At 53.0% G+C, this 22229-nt stretch overlaps 2 protein-coding genes across 2 annotated transcripts in view; one reads left to right on the top strand and one right to left on the bottom strand.

Moving 5' to 3' along the window:
- Window positions 1–10392: 10392 nt before the first annotated feature.
- On the top strand, window positions 10393–20571 carry PCDH12 (protocadherin 12; the record flags this gene model as incomplete). The annotated part of the gene is made up of 4 exons (XM_084268573.1): window positions 10393–13302; window positions 13797–13891; window positions 15023–15174; window positions 20202–20571. 4 exons carry the CDS (start codon window positions 10393–10395, stop codon window positions 20564–20566), a joined length of 3522 nt encoding a protein of 1173 aa, XP_084124699.1. The 3' UTR covers window positions 20567–20571.
- Window positions 20454–22229, bottom strand: part of DELE1 (DAP3 binding cell death enhancer 1) — a gene marked incomplete at its 5' end in the record, with an annotated part of 20205 nt that continues 18429 nt past the window's right edge. Inside the window, one exon of the mRNA XM_084268574.1 lies at window positions 20454–20578. The remainder of the gene's footprint in view (window positions 20579–22229) is intronic.

Raw genomic sequence — 22229 nt, 5'->3', positions numbered from 1 at the left:
ACGTGCTCCTCTGGGGAACTTCACTGATCAATCCTCACCTGGCAGGTTAAGCATCCTCCTTTCTCTGGTATCTGTGTGTGAAATAGATGTGTCATTTAAGGGGCAGCGCTCACACACTGCACATCTGCCTCCATCGTGTATCTCAGTATCTTCAGGCTGAGTGTACAGGGGCATGTCTTGCAATTCATTAATGCCAGGCAAACATGAAAATGAATATGGGCTTAAAATAAGTCAGCGCTGCCCTCTGTCCCAGGCTATTCTTTGGGCTGCTGTAAATAGTCACTGCGTGTCATCTACCGGGTGGTTCATCGTGCTATTCTGGGGTATTCAGATAGAAACGGGCTTTGCAATCTCCTCAGCTGAGGGTATCTGGAGTATCGTGTTGCCCCACAGTCTGATATGGATCATACCTCATACAACGTGGTTCTCAGAGAATCTTACCTCTGTGTGCTGCAGAAGGTTACTGGTACCCGTCCCTGCCAGTGCAGTTATCTCAAGAATTTGCAGTGACATAAATGTCAAAATGATAAATTTCCTCCTTATTCTGGTTTCCACAGTTTTTAGCTTGAAAGATAATTAGATTTCACGTGTTTACAAATTAAGTCATCACAGCTACTGAAGTATCAGAGCTGGGTAACTGTCCACTGAACAAAACACAAAATGACCAACTGAAAAATTCCCAAAAACCCATAAAAAGGCAAATAGAAAAGCAGAGGGAAAAGGGATACAAGAAAACCAACACAGGAAAGTGAATGGCACTACAGCAACAGGTGTGTAAGTCTGAAGGGTATATAAATGTGTCCTGAAACAACTGTTTGCTCCTGGATGCTGGGTTTTACACATACATCATAACTATATAATTAAGGCTAGTTCATAGCTTTGCATATACTTACTAACACAGAAATTAGAGCCCTGGGGCAGCCTGACTGCATGAATGGATTTTGAACAGGCAAGAGACTTTCTCAGCATGTTGGTTCATGAAATGTGGCAGGAAAATGTGAGCAGGACAGGTTGTGGTTACAGCATCAGCCTCCCGACCGACTTCTGAACTGAGCTGGAAGTCCAGCAGAAAGAATTGATAAAGCAATAAGGATGATGTCGCATCATTTCAACATAGGGAACAGTGGCCACGTTAAGGAGAAAAAGCAATCAATGCTGCATGCAAGTGTGCACCCCTTCACAGAATGCAAGGGGTTAGGAGAGAAAGGTTAAAACTGTGACTGAGCTTTGTGATGTCACATGAAAGTAGGAGGTATTATCAATGGAAATCTGTGTGATCCCGTGATTCGAGTAGTAAGACTGGAATGAAACTCAGTGGTAGGAAGATTAAGGTCATGCACACATGGACTAAGAGCAAAAAAAGATCCAATAGAAACTGGAAGCTCATCAGTAGGAAATAATGGCAGAAGAGAGCGACTTGCGTGGGACCTGGCTGAGCAGAATAAGACTTCAGCTAAAGACCAGCTGCCAAGAACAGATGAGATAGACTGATCACTAATAATTTAATTCTGAAATCAGGGGGATCCCAGGGCAATCAAGCTTCGGAAAGACCATGAGAGCTTGGAGGAAGAAAACAGACAGCTTTAGAGATGAATCAGGGTAGTTATATAGATGGGATTCAGCGAAATGCTCCCACGATAACTGAAGTGGCAGCGGTTCCCAGTGGGTAGCATTGAACTCTCTAATCCTGAACTCCCAGAAGGCTGAGGGTAGAGGATGCTGTCCCTCCTTGTCATGCCCTTTCCTGTAGTGTCTGAGCTCGTACTCTCGACACATCCCAGAGTTTGGCCCCATGAGCCCATCTCAGATGGGGAGAGGGCTGTGGCTGGGCACTGGACAGGAGCTCAGCCCCTATTTTCCCCATCCAGACAGTCCACAAACCTCCTCAAACACGCCTGGTTTGGGTGACAGCCTTCCCATCTCGTCCCATTTGGGTTCAGACTGCCAGCCAGGCAGCACGGCTGTGCCAGGCTGAGCCTCTCCTCCTGCCCATGAGGCTCCCTTGTACGCTGTGGTCTGCTGGCTGCCTGCCCAGGAAAGAAAAACATCTGAATTTGTCCTAAATCGATGTAATACATTCCAGTGACATGTTTAATGATGTAAGCTTCCACAAACTGCACACACAGATGACGTCCCTGCTACGCTGACGTGCTTTACACTCCTTCGGGAGACGTTGGAGATCTGTTGACACACAGAGATACTTGGCGTTCGCTGAAATGTGAGCTGAGGATCTAAAAATAGGGCAGAGTTTTGTAGGCTGGAGCAGGGAACAGTGACCCAGCAGGCACTCGTCAAGGCTACAGCCTGAATAACAACACCACAGCCCATAGCAACGCTGTACCAGTGCTCCCCCCCTACAAAAGAGGTGTTCATCTCTAGTTCACTGATCATAAATTAAATTAATTTAAATACATTTTAATAACAAAGCCTATTTTCTACTTTTTATTTCAGTGGGAACTGTGGCTGGGCATCCATATACAGAGTTTTGGGGTGTGTTGTTCCTTTCAGTGTACCTAATGAGGACTAATCCGACGTGAGGCTCAGAAAGCTTCCTTCAAGTGATCGCTAACTAGCGTGTCCATCGTTTTCCTTTCAGCTCTGTGCACTCCCCTCTAATCGCCTGTTTATATGGTGGATACCAAAGGACACTGACATTATGCAAGCCTGAGATTTTAATACACAGAGCCAACATCTGCTCTTAGTTACCAACATAAATATTGAGTATCTGCATCAACGTTACTAGAACAGACCTACATCCACACTGGCACTAATTTTATATGTATCACAACTACTGTTCCTATGTCAGATCTCACATTAGCTGTTAAGGAGTTGAAAGAAACTCTTTTTGTGGCTCTGCTTGAAGAGGAGACCCTTTTCACCATGCAGATGTCATGTCAGAATACATTGGGCAATTCCTACTGTAAGGAAAACACAGAAGAGGGAACGAGGGAACCCACCTTCCTTGGGAAGTTATGAGAGAGAGAAACAACTGGAAGATTTGGAGCTGGTGATGCTTTATGCCCAGGAAGGGATTCCTATATTTCTGCTTCTCACAAGCAAGTCCTTGGAAATATCACGACAGATGGGATCTCACCTGGAGCTCCCCACCCCAATGTGCTGAGGCCGCTTCGCCGAAATCCACCGAGAAGGCCACGGGCCGTGCAGTGTACAGGCTGTGCTGGGTGGGAATGGGAGCTTCACTTATCACACCCCTTGCAGGAGCCCAGCAGGGTGGGGTGTTCCTGCTCACAGTTCGCTCAGCCAGTGCTCGCTTCACTCGGCTGTTCTGGTTGTGCTGGGGTGAAGAGAAACATTGGGATTTTACTCATTTTGGGATGGCTGGTTTGTAAAGGAAGTCTCTGTGGGTAGAAGGATTATTTGGCCAAGCAGTGTCTGGAAAAGGTAGAACCCCCTCCTTTGCATATGTAAAAAGTTTGGTTCAGTACCCCTGATGGATTCAGACCCATCTGAAACGTGCAGCAGCCCAGTGCCAACCCAGACTTCCCCTTAAACCCCCTTCTGTCAGGCCCTGACGTAAAGCTCCGCCACCCAGACACCCTGCCCTGCTCTTGGATTTCAGTCTGCAGCTCTACTACAGGTGTGGCATTGTTTCCTGGGAAGAAGTAGGTTGTTATCTGGAAATTCAAACTCCAGGTGCCCTGGCAAAGCATCAGGAAAAGCTTTAACTAGAGAAATACACCCTGTTCTGGCAAGATCGCTTCGTTTCTTTCAGATATGTTATTCCACAGGCAGTGTCATAGTTTTTAACTTTTGTCCTGAATCCAGAAACCCTGAAAGCAGAACAAAGGACCTCCCAGTGTCATCACCTGTGTCTACACTGCGACTGCAGTGCTGTTCAGAAATACCTGAGCCAAATGTAAAAGAACTGGTTTCTGTACCCCCGAGTTGTAACACACAGTTTCACGTGAGCTTGTTTCCTCTGCAGAGAGGCAAAGCAACCTGGCCAACTCCAATGTGTTACCTGAATGTACCACAGGGTGTGAACCTGCAGATAGCAGAGGTACAGCTGAGTGGAGGCAGGAAACCCTAGACAGGGAGCAGTTCAAATCTATTGACTAGATTCCTTTATCATGGATATTTTTTTTCCAGCCTCCAGTTCTGCCTGATTAAGGATCTTGTGTGTTTCTGCCCTCTCTCTGTTAGTTTTCCCTGATGCTGAAGATGCCAACAGCTCTGCATACAGGAAGTCAGTAGCCAGCACAGGTTGTTTGTTTTGGTTGGGTCTTTTTAAATTATTATTATTATTCCTCAGTCCAGTTTGAATTGTGTTTTAGTTTTCATTTTGGAAGACTCATCAGATTTCGTGTAACCAGCACTAGTAGCCATCAGTCTCAGCAATGAAGTTTTAACCATTCATTCAGTTCTTCCCAAGCCATGGAAAGCAAGCTCTGAGAACATTTCACATACAGAGCCCTGGCAAACAGTCTGACACTGTGGTCTGGTGTGCGATGTGCTTGAAGGGAAAAGTGCTGAGGGTGGAAGTGTAACCAGCAGGGTCTGAGAAGCTGCCAGGAGGCAGCTCGGTGGTGGTGCCACTGAACCTTCAGCACTTCCCTGTATTTCCCCCTGTGATGCCTGCATACCTCCTCCCTGTCCTGCCTAGAGAGGGGCACATTTTGGAAAGTCATGTCCCTGCCCAGCACATTCAGAAGCAGATTAATGACACTGCAACTTTAAATAGCAACAGAATGTGCAGGGCAGGATTGATGGGCACGGACAGTTCATTGAGCAGCAGCAGCTCCCTGGAACCCTCTCCTGAGAGCGGAGCCAGCGCTGGGCAATGACGCTGCACGTTAATCCGGGTCTCAGAGTCGTGTCCTCCTCTGTGCTCATCAGCCCCCTGGGGAATGGTCTGTGCATGAGAGAACGGCACTGAAACAGATTTCAGGCTGTAGGAACCTGCTGGCTTTGAACTCACAAGAACACCTTCAGCTCCTCAGGTAGAAGGACTGTAAGCAGATTGTTCTAATACAAGGTACATCCCTGACACCTCTGTGTCAGGAGAAGCCCACAGGCTCCCTGGAGGAGTCTGGCATGTATCAGAAATCTTGCTTTACTGGCCAATTTAGGAAACTGTTGCTCTGCTGCATCATCATTAGGAGCGTTGCACAGGTGCTGGAAGCACCAAATGTGAAGTAGAGTGTGGATACTGCTATCAGTAATTTTCACCAAGATTTTAAGTGATACTGACGTAAAAAGGAGGGATCAGCAGCCAGGAATTTATTTTAAAGCATGGATTATTATAAATAGCAGTTCTTAGCTATTTGGTTTTTTTAAGGAAATTTCTTAGTCAATCTTAAAATAGCGAATTCTTCTGTCTGACTCTCTCCATTAGAGTGAGCTGCCAGACATCACAACACAAGTATTGAGGGCAAACTCTGCTGCGTTTATAACACAGCAGCATCTCCCATCAGAGAGTAGCTGAGGTGCCAGATAGGATTCATCAGCGGTTATTGCAGAGCATCACCAAAAGAGGACGCTGACGAGATACCACGGCGAGCGCCAGGCACGGAAGAAAACGTGACCCACACAGGAACAGCCACTAGCTGTGGACATTACAGCTACAGAGTTTGGAGACAGGAACTACCAGAATATTCAACAATTAGTCACGTGGTAATTAATCCTGATGAGGTGGGGTTGTCTGGCAGAATCCCGTGGTATCTTACCTTACCTGTGTGATAAGTAACCGGTGCCATTGTACCTGGCAGGTGCTGTTAGCATCCCTGTCATTACACATGTGACGTGACACACCTCAGGAAGCTCTGGCTGGAGGAGCTCCTGCTGTGGCTTGGTCGAGAGCCACCAGAGGTGAAACTCTTCCTTGCCACACGCCTGCTAATTCAAGACCTGGGATACTCAGCGCCCGAAAGCATCAGATTTTTACTGCTGTGTTAAACATGACATACATTTTATTTTTATACCACTGTGAATTGCTTAAAATAGAAAGTTGTATAGCCATCTGTTCTCACTGCCCCCACGAGTTCTGTTGTACCACGTTCCCTCCTTGTATCTTCCCTTGGGGCACGTGTGAGCTGGTCTCAGCAAGGGCTGCCTCCTACCCTTTCTGCAGTTCCTCACACAGCAACCATCCCACCAGTAGAGGTGGATTCTACTGAACTTAAGAAAACACTCCATGTATTTTATATAATTGAATGCCACCAACTCAGGAGGAGCATGTTTTAGAGAGCTTCACAGCTAATCCTAAACCGCTACAGAGGGGTAACTGTTCCTCTGTTCCACTAGATGTAAATGCCCAGGGGAATGCCCATCTATTGCCTATCAGTTGTCCTACGATAAGGTAGTTCTGAATCAATACTGAAAATGGTTGGGTAGAAAGTGCTTCCAGGATAGCAGTAGCAGGAGCAATCCCAATTCAGCATTTACAGAATGTGTTTTTCTTGAGGATTTTTGTCACGAAATTCAAGATACCATTTTAAAACCAACGCAATGAGAGAACAATGAGTTTTGATAAGGCTGATCCATGACACCCGATTCCTTGCTTCCCTGAATGCAGGATATTGGCTGCTCTCCTTGTGCCAGCTGGCAAGGGTTCCCAAGGGGCTGCCTGCCAGGTATGTGCCATCAGAAAGCTCCGGACGCAGCTACTCTTCTTTTATTCTCTCCCATGCCAGAGACTGTAAGGAGATGATACAGGAGCCAAAAATATGAGCTGCTGTTGGCATAGCTGGGAGACTACAGTCTCTTGGGCTGAATGGAGTGGGAGAAAGAATTTGCCTTACGATTCCTAGATACATCTGGATTTCCTTACAAGCAGTTACAGAATGCGTTGGGTCGACACGAACAGCACTCATTGGTATCCTTGGGCCCTGAGGTTTGTGCTGGCTGAGCCATGATTATGTACTGTACCAGCAGCAGAATTAATCTTAATTAATCGGAATTAATCAGAAATAATCTGTTATACTGACATTTCCTTTTCTGTCCTTGTGGGGTATGAAAACCTGACCTGCCAAAAATTACTCTGGTAGTAAGTGCTTGCAACTTTTTTAGGAGTGATGAGGAGTTACATTATTCCTTCCTGAAACCTAGCTAACGTTTTTTGGAGCCTTCCTGTTATTACAACCAGAGTGCTATTGTCCTGCCCATAGGAAGCATAGCACAGCTGGAAGCTCCTGAGAAGCTGCAGCAGGCTGCCCACAACTGTGCTGAGTTATTCATGGGCACTAATGCAGGAAAAGCTGTCCCCAAGTCACCGGGCATTCCAGCCTGCTCTAGGCTGGAGCAGCCTGAGGCAGTGGGACACCCTGCTCCAGGAGCCCTCTCTTCCTCACCTCGGCTCCCTTCTGTGTCGCACATGGGCCACTGTGTGTCAGCACTTGGCTCCTTGGCCACACACGCAGCTGGAGCGGGGCTCTCGCAGTTACAGAGTCACAGAGTCACAAGGTTGGAAAAGCCCTTTGAGTCCGTAGAGTCCAACTGTCCCTGTCCTGTGCTAAACCAGATCCCTGAGCACCTCATCTCCCCTCTGTTAAACACACCCGGGGTGGGGACTCAGCCCCCTCCCTGGGCAGCCTGTCCACAGCCCCACAACTCTGCCAGGGAAGAACTTTGCCCTCCCATCTGTTAGAAATGCCAGTGGTCCTAAAGAAAGGACTTGAGGCAGACAGGTTAGTGATGCAGTAATTTATTACACATTCTTGCAGAGCGGGTGACCTAACAAAGCTGGCACACCTTTGGTCAGAGTTTGTAGCACTTTTATACCATATCCTTATTCAAAAATCATTAGGTTACCTCATACACGTATACATATTCATAACCTGCCCTGCTTTGTATTAAAATGAGTTCCAAGAAGGGATTTCCATCAACTCCTCCCCACTGCGCCTGCGCACTGCTGTTTGGTGGTGGTCGTTGAGGGTCGTGGCGATGAAGTCGGATGGCTCCTCTTCCTCACTGCAAGTAACCTTCTGTCTTGTGCAGACTCAGTTACCCCTTGACTCTGATCCCAACTACAAGTTTGGTTTCAGCAGGTTTCGTATACAAAGACAAGGGGGAGCTTGAACTAGTTACAATTAACTGTTTTGCCTGCATTTGTGACCAGAGACAGGCAAGGAATTCATGAACAGATGTTACAGCTGTGTACACCAATAAAGTTCAGGTTTGTTCAGTTAACCAGGAGTTTCTATATATCCTAAATTCTTCTACAGAAAATACAATAACCCTTTCCAATTTGCGAAAGCAACATTTCCCAGCATTTTCCACACTGGTGTTGGGGGAAATACACCTCCTGGCACCACTATGGTGGGCTAAACATGGGGCATGTGGGGAGAAGGGTGTGTTTTGTGCCCCATGGTTCTCAGGGATAATGCTGATCCCTTCCCTCGGTGGTGGCTTGGTGTGGCTCTTCTCTTCCTCACCATCCCTGGCAGAGAAAGGCGTAAGAAGGGAGGTGGAAGGATGGCACACCCCCGCCAGAAGGAAGCACCTACCCACACACCCAGAAGTGGAGCACGGGCCAGGAGACATCCGCTTCTCCATCCGCTTCTCCATCCGCAGCTCCACGGGCAGCCGGCAAGCGGGAGCGCATCCCTCCGGGAGAGCCCCTGGGCCGGCTTCGCTCAGCGCAGGAGGAAGCCAGAGCACAAAGCAGGGAAATGACTTGGCAAAGGTCACCTGGCGCTGGGACCGAGCCCAGGAATAGCACTGGGTCTCCTGCCACCCCCCACCATGGCCAAGCACTGCTGGCCCTTCCTCCTGCTGTGCCGAGTGGTGGCACTAACCTCCCCCCCGCCCCGGGGTGAGATGGCTGGTTGGTGCTGGGGGGGTTTTGCTTTTCTGTTCATTGTGGCATTAAAATTTGCTGGAATCGAAGAGAAGTGATGAGAGCAGGGAAATGGGGGTGGGGGGGAGGCAGGCAATGGGGACCCTCAACATGCCCAGAGAAGCTGGGGCTGCCCCTGGATCCCTGGCAGGGTTCAAGGCTGGGTTGGATGAGGCTTTGGGCAGCCTGGACTGCAGAGGGGTGTCCCTGCCCGTGTCTGGGGGTGCTCTGTGGTTCCTTCCCACCCAAACCAGTCTATGAACTGGGAAAATCAGAGCTGTGAAAGGAGGGATGGGAATATGCTGTATGGGGGGGCCCAGAAAGGCTGGAAAAGCTGGAGGAAGAAGGGAGAGGTGGTCACGGCACACCAAGAGCAGCTGCTGGAGGCTGCCTGTTTGACTCGACGAGGATGATGTGGCTGGTGGGACTCCAGCCACACCACAAGGATGACCCGCTTTCCATAGCAGCCCAGGAAACTCCCGCAGTCACTGTCCCTGCCCCGGATGCCCTCAGTCACCAAAGTACAGCCCAGTGTGGGGTCACCGAGCTCTGCTGGCAGCCAGCATCCTGCTCCCCTGCCTGCTCACCTGCCCACTCCCCTGCCTGCTCGTGAGGAATGCGTTGGAACAACTTCAGGCTCTGTGGCGTTGGGGTAGGATGCTGAAATTAGGCAAAGCAGGGGTTTGGTGGTGCAAAATCAGCGCTGAGCTGAGGGGAAGTCAAAGCAGAGCTGAGCTGGGGATAGCGCGTGTGCCAAGACAGGGGAGCTTGCCAGGATGGACGGATGGACGTAAGGGATGGGGAGAGGTCAGACAGGACGCATCTCCAGAGCCTCCTTTGTTCCCTCGTGCCCACTTGTGTGATGTGGCAGCTCTCCCAGTGAGTCATGAACTCATTTTGGCGTGTGCAGATGACAATGAAGTGGCGATGTAACCAAAGGCCGTGTGCTGGACAGGGTGAGGTGGGCGTGCTGCCCTCCAAACAGACAGCAAGAGGCAGAGCAGAGACTGGGGATCACACTGAAAATAAATCAGAGTAATAAAAACATCTGTCAGTGTGGGGACCAAGCCTGTGGGGTGGTGCTGGAGAAGTCCATCGTCATCACTGGCCCTTGCAGGCACCTCCCCGCAGCATGGACCAGGCTTTCCAGAGGGTCGGGGTCTGTCTGCGGGAATCTCACCTCCTGTAAGGTGCCTTGTGCAGGTGGCAGCAGTGATGGTGCCTGCGGGTTGGAAACCAAGGGTGCTTCCACACCTCTCTCTCTCTCCTGCAGCTGGGCAGCAGGCTTCCCTGTGAGCCCCCCCACCCCGCCCAGGCATTGTACCAGCCCCATCCTCCCTTTTCCTGTGGGTGGGGTTTCCATAGGAAACACGGCTGGTCCACCTCCCGGCCCGGCCAGACGCTGACCCCCGGCTGCAGCTGTGGCAGTGACAGTCCCCTGTGCTCTGGGCTGAGCGCTTCAGCCCCGGGAGCTGCAGGCTCTTCTGGCCGTCCCCTGGTGATGGCGAGGTAGGAGACAACCGTCAGACTTAGTTGTGATTTCTCCTCCTTTCCAAGTGGTGGCTGCTGCCAATGGGGCTTGGAGCTGGGAGAGGATGCCGAGGACGTACGATCGCTGTAAGGACCGTTGGGGGATGCGGCGGCAGGCGGGCAAGCCCGGGGCAGCGTGCCGGGGCAGCGAGGTGGTGGGGTTGGCCAGCAGCATGCTGCTGCTGAGCCGCTCCGCTCTCCATCTCCCAGCCCTGTGGTGGTGGTACCTCTTCCTCTCCGCCGACGCACAGGAGGTGGCCACGTTCACCGTGCAGTACCGGGTGTTCGAAGAGGTGCCACCGGGAACGGTGATAGGGACGCTGGCAGAACACTTTGAGGGGGGTGAGAACGGCGAAGCGGCGGAGGCCTTCCAGCTGATGGAGACCCCCGGCAGGTTCCCACTGCACGTGGGGAGCGGGGACGGGGTGCTCAGCACGGCTGGGCGGGTGGACAGGGAGCAGCTGTGCCGGCACAGCGATCCCTGCTGGGTCTCATTCGATGTGCTGGCAGCCCGACACCTGGCTCTTGTTCATGTGGAGGTTCAAGTGCTGGATATCAACGACAACGCGCCCCGGTTCCCCACGCCCGAGCTGGAGCTGGAGATGTCTGAGAGCGCATCCCTGCGGACACGGATCCCGCTGGACCGAGCCCTGGATGCTGACGCTGGCCCCAACGCTCGCTGCTCCTACGCCCTCTCCCCCTGCGAGCACTTTGCTCTGGAGGTTGTCTCCAGCTCCGATGGGACGAGGCATGCCGAGCTTGTCGTGGTTAAAGAAGTGGACCGGGAGCTGCACTCCTCCTTTGACCTCGTGCTGACAGCCACTGACCATGGGGAGCCACCAAAATCAGGTACCGCTTTAATTAAAGTCATCGTCCTTGACTCCAATGACAACAGCCCCGTCTTTGCAGAGAGCTCTTTGACCGTAGAGGTTCAGGAGGATGCTCTGCCCGGGACCCTCCTCGTGACAGTCACAGCTACTGACCCCGACCAGGGCCCCAATGGGGAGATCGAGTACAGCCTGAGCAGGCACGCGCCCCCAGAGGTGCTGAGCGCTTTTGGCATCGACTCCCGCACAGGCAGCGTCACGCTGAAGCGCCCGCTGGACTACGAGGAAACTCACGCCTACGAGCTGGACGTGCAAGCTCGGGATCTGGGTGCCAACCCCATCCCAGCACACTGCAAGATCCTGGTCAAAGTCCTGGACGTCAATGACAACGCTCCTGATGTCCACGTCACCTGGGCCACACGGGCACCTGTGCTCTCCGAAGCCCTCCCCAAAGACAGCTTCGTGGCCCTGGTGACGGCCAGCGACCCCGATTCAGGGAGCAACGGGCAAGTGCATTGCTCCCTCAGTCAAGGGTACGAGCACTTTCGACTGAAGAGGACCAACAGCCACAGCTACGTGCTGATGACCAACGCCACGCTGGACAGAGAGCTGCGTGCTGAGTACAACCTCACGCTGGTGGTGCGGGACCACGGCGACTTCTCCTTGGCTGTGCTGAAGCACCTCACGATCTGCATCAGCGACGTCAATGACAACGCTCCCTCCTTTGAGAAGGCCACCTACGAGGTTGCTGTGGCAGAGAACAGCGAAGCACCTGCCTTCTTGCTCACCATCCAGGCCACTGACCCTGACCTGGGTTTCAATGGGAAAATCACCTACAGTATCCTGGATGACTCCGCTTCGGGTCTCATCCGGATCGACCCCACCACAGGGGATGTTTTTGCCCTCCAAGCTTTCGATTATGAGCAGGTGAGGAGCCTGGAGTTCCTGGTGACTGCAGAGGATGGTGGTCACCCCAAGTTAGCATCCAACATCTCTGTGAGGCTGGCTGTGCTTGACCGGAATGACAACGCGCCCATCATCACCTCACCGGCACTGGTGGGAGGCGTGGCCATGCTCTCTGTCCTGGTCAATGCAGAGACAGGGTGCTTCTGGGTGGTCTCTGGTAATGGAAGCACCCCAGGGACTGTGGGGCTGACCAATGCATCACTCGTGTCATGTGCGGGTGCTCCCTTCCTCTTCACCATCGTGGCCAGGGATGTGGACTCTGGCATCAATGGGGCTCTTCGGTATGACCTGGTGGGTGGGGATGACGCTGGGCTCTTCATCCTGGACCCTCTCCTGGGGCAGGTCTTCCTCAACGCCAGCAATGCCAGCAGCCTTGCTGGCAGTGAGCGGGAGCTGGTGGTCCAGGTGAGCGATGGAGGGGACATCCCCCTGCACACTCTTGCCCGGGTCCATGTAGTTTTCCGGCATCACGGGGCGTTCTCCAAGATCTCAGCTCAGGATCCCGGGTGGCTGAGCCCGTCGGTGGTGGTTGTGATCTGCCTGGCTGCTCTCCTGGGTGGCTGCCTTCTCCTGCTGGCTTTAACCTTGTCTTTACGTAAGAAGGAGAAGAAGGATGGCATGGCCTACAACTGCAGGGAGGCAGAGGATGCTCGCAGGCAGCAGCACCTCAAGAAGCCCCATAGGCAGATCCAGAAGACAGACATCCACCTCGTCCCGCTGCTCCGGGGCCGGCCCCGGGAGGCTGAGCCCCCCCATCCCTGCAAGGAGGATCTGCCCAGCACCACTGCCTCTGCGCCGGGGGACTCCCCACAGGCTCCCCTCCACCTCACCCCCACTCTCTACAGGACCCTGAGAAATCAGAGGACTCAAAAAGACTCAGATGAGCAGCAGGAGACCTTCAGCCTGCCCATCCTGCAGCGCCGGCCCTGCCAGCCCCACAGACCAAAACATCCAGGGAAAGAGGCTGCGAGCCTGCCGGACGCATCACTGCACAGCAGGAGCTTGGTGAAGCCACCACAGGCACCCGTGGGGGATGCCCCACTGCCACCTGTGGGTGCTGAGGGACTTGGGCAGCCCCAGCCCCACCAGCAAATCCTCAGGAGCCTGGTCCGGCTGTCGCTGGTGGCGCTGGCAGAGCAGAGCCCCACGGGGGAGTTCGCGATGGAGTCGCCCCCGGTGCAGGTAGGAACTGCCCCTTGTGTTGCCAGAGGTGTGGATCCCCCCCAGATCCTTCCTCACCCGGGCTCTGCACACCCTGGGGTGGTGGGAACGTGCAGCTCTGTGGTGTCAGCTTGGTCTCTTCCCCCAAACCTGGCCAGAGGTGCCCCAGGCGTAGGGGCTGGGCAGGGTGAACAACCACCTCACCACGGGCTGGGCTATCCCATGCCCACCAGGATGCTCTGGGAGCAGTGGGGGAGGGTGGTTGTCACACAGGGAAGGGGACATCCCTTTGCTTGCCTCCCCAGTGCATGGGCAGGGAACGACAGGCAGAGAGGGTGCCGGGGCCGGGTGGGCAGCCTGGCTGCCGGGTTCTGCCCTGGTGTGGGGGTGCTGAACCATCTGCAGGAGGAGGAAACGCTATAAAAAGGCCGAGGGGGGGCTCGCAGGGGACGTCCTGGCAGGAAGCAGCTTGAGTGGCCGTGCCGGGGGCTCAACAGGCTTTTCCTGCCTTACAGCAAATCTCCCAGCTGCTCACCCTGCTGCACCAGGGCCAGTTCCAGCCCAAAACAAACCACAGGGGAAACAAGTACACGGCCAAGAATGGCAGCAGGTAAGGCTGGCTCTGCCCTTCCCGTCCCTGCGTCCTGTTCCTCTGCTTCTCTGCTGCCTCTGAGGGCAGTGGACACACGAGGCAAAACCTCACCCCTAGTTTTGCTGACCTGGAGGTGGCTGTGCTCCCCTGCTCCTGTCTCCCCGTTGGTATCCAGGACCCTCCTAGGGCTGTTCTTTGCCTCCTTCCAGGGGCACCTTTGGCAGGTCCTTTCACCTGAGCCCCCCTGCAGCCATGAGCCACCGGCCCATCCTTGCTGGGGGAACATGGATGTGTCCAAGTGGGATGGAGGGCTCACAAGCACAGCAGGTCCCAGCTTTGGAGGCAGCAGCACAAGGATGAGCTTTCTCACAGCTCTGGGGACTTTCAGAGATGCTGCTGCCTGTTGATGTGAGGTCAGGGCGTCTGTCCCTGGGCCAGGTGGCTGGTGAGGGAGAGGCCCTGCTAACAGGGATGTGAGGGACTGGGACATCCCAGCTGTGTGCTGAAAATATTCCCAGAAACAAACTTTATGGCCTTTCCATTAACCCAGGTGTTGGCATCTCTGGGTGAACACTCCCAAGGATGTCAGATCTTCATTGCTCCCTTGCCACCTTCCTCACCATCATCATGGTTGCACTCGATGATCTTCAAAGGTCTCTTCCAACCTTGTGATTCTGTGATCATCTGACGAGGGTGGAAAGGGAGGGAGAACTGTGCTGGGGAAGGGCTGGGCTGCCCTGCGCCTTGCCCAGCCCCCCCAATACACAGGGAAGAGCCAGCAGCTCCCTGTCTGTGCAGGATCTCCCTGCAGAAGTTAAAAAAACCAACTCTTGGTCAAGAAACAGGAACATGGAGCAGCCCCACCTGTAGCCCAGCACCCATCTGGGGCCTGTCCTCAGAGGGTCCATGGGACTTCTCATCCCTGTGGTTTTGTTCATTAAAAAAACCCCAAAACACAACAAAAAAATCCCCAACTCCTGAAGTGGTGGGGCCTGGAATGATCTCCCCTGTGGTACTGTGAGCGATGCACCGAGAGGAGGCCTCTACCTCACCTCTGGGTCGTTTTATGGGGGATACAGACAGCTGCCTTGAGAGTAACCGGCGGGTCGGGGTTGATCTGGGGGTGATGTGGGTGTTCTGCCCCGGCAGGGCCGCGGGGCTGGATGCTGACGGCCTGAGCACGAAGGACAGCGGGCACGGCGGGAGCGAGGCGGAGGACCGCGACTCCGAGAGCGGGTTTGACCTCTCTGTGCAGCAGCTGGTGGGAGAGGAGCTGGAGACGCTGCTGGAGCCGCAGGCAGGTGAGGTGCCCTCCCTGCTGGGGACGCGCTGGTGCTGGTGGGGGGCTCCTGCAGCGGGGGCTCCTCAAAGAACACGCCCCATTCAGAGGATAAAACTGGCTGGCCTGCGGCAAGCTGGGGGACATCTCGTCTCCTAGGGTGGCTCTGACAGGGGCAGATGCTTGGGACAGCAGGTCAGGTCTGACCTATCCTGTTGGTACCAGGGAACTTCCTCCAGAGGGGCTGGCTGAGCTTCACATTGGATCTTTTCATGTAGTTTAGTCACTCCCAGTAGATCTTTCCTCCTATGCAGGCATCTACTGTTGTTCAGCCCATTTGTGAGGTTGACCTCTGTTGTGTCCAGCCCCTAGTCCCCTGGCTGGTGCTGTTCCTCTCTTCATCCACCTCTTCCAAAGATGCCAACACATTTTCAAGAGGCAGTTCCCCACCTTGCGAATGTCACAGCAGTTCCTGGCCCAATAGCAGGTGCTCAGCTGCCTGCCCAGCCCAGCAGCTGGGTTCTGTGGGATCTGCCTGCACTAGATTCACCTTCGTGCACTTAAAACCTCATGTCACAATTTCTACCTTCCCTTCCTCTGATTCCATATTCATTTGAAGCAGTAGTTAACGAGCAGCAGTTAATAAACCAGGCAATTTCATATCTGAGTTCCTTTAGCACTCTGGGGTGAATACCATCTGGGCCTGACATTTTCTACATGTTCCTTTTATTGATTCGTTCTAAAAAAATTCCTCTGCTGGCATTTCAATTTGAAAGAGTTGGGCTGACTCATGTCCTGTAGCAGAAAGTTCATCGTGGAGCCTCCGTGCAGCTCCACAGCAAGAGGAACTCATTGAGGTTTCTGCTGTGGTCTCTAATTCCAGAGCTGGATGTCTTCTGTGCTCTTGCTTAGAGGGAGAACCAGGCTGCTTCTCTCCCTTTCTGTTCCTGCCTTTTATTCTAGTAAGGAGCAACTGAAGGAAAGCCTGGGTGGAATCAGGACCTTTCTCGGGTTTAAAAGTCCTGCAGCCAAGAGCAGGGAGCAAACAGGCTGCCCAGCTCTGTCCCACGGGTGCAGTGACACTCACTGGTCCCAGTAAAGAGACTGGTGGACCTGCTCAGCAGAGCTGCCTGGATCCAGTCCTGCTCATGTAGCTTCCTAGTCAACTTGTGCTACAGTGTATTGGGGTATTACCCATCAAAGGAGGTCACGAGGAGCAGTCAGCAGGGATTCACCAGGGGAGATCGTGCTTGACCGATCTCATGTCCTTCTGTGATCTCATCACTGGCTGGGTGGATGGAGGGAGAGCAGTGGATGGCATCTACCTTGACTTCAGCAGGGCCTTTGATACTGTCTCCCATGACATCCTGACAGCAAAGCTGAGAGAGCAGGGGATAGAGGAGTGGACAGTGAGGTGGGTTGAGAACTGGCTGTCGGATCAGGCTCAGAGGGTGGTGATCAGTGGAGCAGAGTCTGACTGGAGACCTGTGACTAGGGCTGTTCCCCAGGGCTCAGTGCTGGGTCCAGTCCTGTTTAATATCTTCATTGACTCCCTTGATGAGGGAACAGCATCCACCCTCAGCAAGTACCTGATGATACAGAGCTGGGAGGAGTGGCTGACACACAGGAACACTGTGCTGCCATCCAGAGAGACCTGGACAGGCTGGAGAGCTGGGCAGGGAGAAACCAGATCAGATTGAGCAGAAGCAAGTCTGGCACCTGGGAAGGAAAAACTGCTGGGATCAGTACAGGCTGGGGATGAGCTGCTGGAGAAGAGCTCAGTGGAGAAGGACCTGGGGGTCCCGGTAGATGACAGGGTGGCCATGAGCCAGCAGTGTGCCCTGGGGGTTGAGAGAGACAATGGGATCCTGGGGGCATCAGGAGGAGTGTGGGCAGCAGGTCACAGGAGGGGATCCTCCCCCTCTGCTCTGCCCTTGTCAGGCCCCACCTGGAATATTATATCCAGTGCTGGGGTCCCTGCTATAAAAGGGACAGGGATCTCCAGTGAGTGGCTATTAAGATGATTAAAGGACTGGAGCATCTCCCCTATGGGGATAGGCTTTAAGAACTGGGGCTGTTCAGCCTTGAGAAAGGTTAAGAGGGGATCTGATCAATGGGTATCAATATCTGAAGTGTGGGACGCAGGGGGACATGGGCAGCCTTTTCTCAGTGCCTGTGGGGACAGGACAAGGGGCAATGGGTTCAAGTTGGAGCACAAGGAGTTCTGCACTGATATGTGGAAGAACTTTTCACCAGTGGGGGTGAGGGAGCCCTGGGACAGGCTGCCCAGGGGGTGTGGAGTCTCCTTCTCTGGAGAGATTCCAGCCCTATCTGGACACCGACCTGTGCAACCCATCCTGAGGAACCTGCTTTGGCAGGGGGTTAGATCTGCTGATCTCTTGAGGTCCCTTCCAACCCCTACAATTCTGTGATCAAGTGCCATCTCCCACCAGTAATCTGACAGCAGGAAAAACCCTGGGGTTCCAGCACGAGCACCAGCAGTGTGTGCTGGGGCTACACCGGCCTGGCTTCCTGCCCACGCAGGCTGCCCTGATTCAGTGGTGAAAAACAACCTTAACCATGAGCCTCAGACCTTCCCAAAAAGGCGACGGAGCTGCCGGACTCCTTCCTCTTCTCCCAAACACAAACAGAGAAGGGGACTTGCATCCTGAGAGAGGGAGGAAGGAAGCATTGCTTGTGTTCAGGAGTATCCTAACAGCTGGCCTGAGGCTGGCTGGGCCTTTGTGCTATTCACAGTGGGGGGAACCAGGCGAGTAATCTGTCCCAGCCAGCTCTGGGGTTGTTTATAGCTCCGAGCACTCGGCACCATCTATTAGCAGCTCTGCCCCTGCAGTGAAACAGCACTCGCAGCAGCAGATGAGAGAGGTGACTTTATTGATTATAAAAACAAACAGAAAAACCCTCAATGCCGTTAAAATAAGGCAGGAAAGAGTCATCAGCCAAATTACACGTACCTAATTACAAGGTTTCACGGTCACAGGACCATCAGCCTGCAGCCCCCGTGCTCTCCCAGCAGCATCCGGCTGCTGTCGCGCGCTGCTCCGGAGTGGAAGCATCAACATGTCTGGGGAATGAATGTGGTGGCTGCTTACAGAGCAAGGGGAGAACTGAGGGTGTTTTAGAGCAACAACGTGGGACTTCAGCACGCTTGGGAGATGCTCTAAGGGAAAGGCACGGTGGCTGCAATACTGAGATTGCAGTAAAGCAAAATTTAAGTGATGTATCTGCCTGCCTTCCTCTCCTGACCGGGTTTTGAATCCCAGACCTCACCCCCTTCTACCCCCACCCCCTCCCCCCTCAAGAGACTGTTGTTTTTCAGAGGAAAAGGACTAGTTGCTTAGTTGGCTGAGGAAGGAGACTTGAGCAGCTGCTGGCTGAGGGGTGCATGTCCCAGGCTGGGGCAGGGTACTGACTGTCTTAAGGAAGCAGCATAAGTGCATCACAGAGGGTTGTTGGGCATTGGAACGGGCTGCCCAGGGAAGTGGTGGAGTCTCTGTCCCTGGAGGGATTTAAGAGACAGATGTGGTGCTGAGGGACACAGTGTAGTGGTGGTGGGTGGCAGGTTAGGGTGATGGTTGGATTTGGACTAAAGGGTCCCTTCCAACCAAGGCAATTCTATGAGTATGGGGACCCTCCTCTCAGAGGTCACTTTGCAACTGTGAGACCAGCTCTTGCCTTCCGCCTGGGACCGCTGGGGTATCGGGTGCGTTGTGCCCACACACCCTGTGTTTGCTTTGCCACTCTGTGACCCCAAAGTGTTTCACAAACATGTTGGTCGCTTCAAACCCCACAGCAGTTCCAGGTTACACTTAGGGATGCTGCAATGTGGGGCTGGAAGGCAGCGTCTGTGCACCACATCACGGAGCCTTGTTTACCAACTGCAAAGCTCTACCTAAAAAACAAGAGCCCCCCTTTTCCTTTCCTGTCGTCTGATGAGGAAGCTATTCCAGGCTCACCCTGCTAGAGGGACCTTCCTTTAATTTCCAGTGTGTGTTTATTCATGGACAGTTATAATCACTTCTTCTTTTGCCAAAGCTATTTTAAGCATAAAGATTTCCTTTGTTGGTGTTTATCTCACCAAAATAATGACAGGTTGCAGTCAGAGCCCCGGGGAGCACTGGCTTCCTCAGGGTAAGCAACCCCTACACCTCTCGGGGTCTCGGTCCTGTAAGCCTGGACTCACTCTGGGCTTCCTTGCAGTAGCTTTCTCGGCACTTCTGTCATTTCAGCTTCTCTTTCCTATGGATGGATGATCAGATTTGTATGTAATACTCCTAATCAGGTCTCGGCAGACCTGGTAACAATACCATGGACGTGTCCTTGTGCCAGGAGGGAATACCTTGACCAACACACTGTATGATTTCATTTGCCTGTTTCGGGGCAGAATCGCATTACCGGTACTAACGAGCCTGCAGCCAACACCCACACAAGGCTCCTGCTGCTCCTCATCTGCTTCCAATCGATGAACAACTACTTTATAGCTCAATTTTTTGTTACTAGTCTTCAGCCACCCAGCTGTGCTTTTATAATCCAGAATTTCATTCTCCTCCTGTTATTACTGTTTTCAAGATAATCCATTTCTTTTTGGTCTTGGTATGACTGCTTAGCAGCAAATTCCCACCCTCACGTGACCCTTGCAGAGAGGTTCACTACTGACCTCCTTTTTGTTTGACAGTGCCCCCCTGAAAGCTTTCCACTGCCATCTGCCCTTTAGCCAGTCCTAAACCCTCACTTTATCCGGCTTTGCTCAAGATTTAGTGAAATGTCACTTGAAGCTGCAGCAACTGAGGCGGCGCAGTGATCCTAATTACTCTGTTAAAAAGCCAAACCCTGGAACAAAACCCCAGTACTTTTACACCAGTTCCAGGCTGGGGTTTTGAAGCTGCTGGTAGCTGATCTCCAGACCTGTTTGCAAAAGCTCTCACAGCTGGTTTCTGGAAGTCCCAATGTATGTTCTTCCCCCTCTACTCTCCAGTGGGCTGTACTACTACACAACTCACCACCGGTTCTTGTTTTCACCCCCTCCAGAGCTGGCCCTCAAGAGGCTGACGGCTGCTGACCCCGCATGGGTGGCTCGGCTCTCCCTGCCACTCACCGGCAACTACAAGGACAACGTCTTCTCCCCCGACTCTCCACATTCACCTCAGGACGAGGACGCTGCAAGGCAGGAGAAACCAAGGACCTTTGAAACCTTTGGCAAAGGTGCTGGGGCTGATGCGAATGCTGCTGGGACAAGACTGGCCAGCACTTTTCTGTCAGAAATGAGCACCCTCTTCGAGATGATTTTGTCCCAGAAGGTCCAGGTCCACAACGAAACGGGCTCAGGGCTTCTGCGGCAGCTGTCGGCACATGGGAAGAGCCTTGGACTGGAAGACAGCGCTCCTGCTCCGTAGGCAGCTTGGTGGCTGTGACAAGGAGATAAGAGTCAGAGCTTCTTTCTGCATTTGGGGTGCACACGTGTGCTTTAACAGGGTCACTGTACTGTCCAGGTGTAGACTGATCCCAACAGGCATATTTCTTCCCCTCCCTTGCCCCACCAAACTTCTCCGTGACTGATTTCACCCTGTTTAGTTCCCTTCTACCTGCCTGTTCTTGCCTTCATAGCTTTCCCCTTCTGCCCCCCTCACCTTTCACCTCACCACCACACAGGACAGCAGGAGGGTCCTCTCCTCCCAGGGCAGGCGATTGAGGGGATGGGGTTGTTAGATTAACCCCTCAGCCTCATCCATGTCATCAAGGGCTCTGCCCCACGGATGATAAAATACCAAAGTCAGGGACTTTGCAGGGTGCTGCAGAGTTGGGCTCCAGGATCTTGGTTCTTATTTAAATAAAATTGTTTTTTCCTGACACTACCATCTCTGGAGCAAGGTGCAGTACAGCTGGCAGTGATGTACCTGCAGAAAGCCTGAACTGGCACTGCAGAGAGGGGAGATGTGCCTGTTGTATCCCACTGATCCTTTTGGCTTTTGGGGTCCTACTGCTGGGAACGTGGCGTTTGTGAGAGGCCCCAGCCAGCCCTGGCATCTCTCCCATGCCTGCACTAGGTGACCACAATTTCTTGTGCCATGTTCTCTTTTGAGGCCGTTGGATTCTGGAGCACAGTCCTTGCCCAGCAGACAACAGACAACAGATGCCTGGAGTCTGCCCAAGGCAACCTGGGAAAAGGGAAGCGTGAAAACACCGGTCTGAAATCCTTGGTTGCAGGTTTCAACAGTATTATGGGCTTTCACTTCCAGCTGTAGGACAGTTTTAGGGTTTCCTTTGTAGAAAAGCTAAGATATGGGTATCAGTGGTGAGGGAAGCAGCACACAGCTCTTGATAACCACAAGGACCTGCACTCACAGAGAATGGCAGGACAACAGTGGCACAAGCACCCAAAGAGCATCTGCAGCTTATACAGCAGCCCCTGGATGGCAGGTAAGTGCTTCTGTCCCACAGTCTGTGCCTTCCAACTGTGGTACAAAGCACCAGAACAAATGTGGGGTGTGTGGGCAAAGCGTGGAGCTCGGGGAATGAGGGCAAACCCCCACTGCCTGCTGAGTGGCCACACCAGCCAGGCTGGGGAGAGCCTGCCAGCCTCCCCCTGTCACAGGGCAGGGCCAGCAGTGCTGCAGACACTGCTTGCTTCCCTTTGCCACTGTGCTGACTCCCTGCAGATACTGCAGGTCACAACACAGGTGATTTGCTCACAGTGGGGCTGCCACATCAGGGGTCCTTGGTGGTATCTTTTGCTTTCATGTGACTGTTAAGTTGATAAAGAAGAGGCAGCCTGACCCAGCAGACATGATCCCAGAGCATCATCTCAGGAGTGTCCTACCCATGTTCCCTTTCCATGCTGCTGGAAGTGACAGTGCCCTGCTTCTAGCAAGCAAACACACAAGCCATGGCAGCAGACAATCATACAGCTAATTTAAAGCAGAGTAAATGAGAAAGTTATTCTCCTGCTGCTCTGGGGACCAGATGACAAAAGGAGGGGGAGTAAGATTTCTCCAGGTAGACTCTTTAACATCCCAAGTATCCACTGTGGTACTTGGAGTTTCCAAAGTGCATTACAGG

This window comes from Gallinula chloropus (genome assembly GCF_964237585.1).
Source record: "Gallinula chloropus genome assembly, chromosome: 10".
Classification (NCBI taxonomy): Eukaryota; Metazoa; Chordata; class Aves; order Gruiformes; family Rallidae; genus Gallinula; species Gallinula chloropus.
The sequence above is the reverse complement of the archived record's forward strand: the minus strand, read 5'-3'. Positions and strand labels throughout refer to the sequence as shown.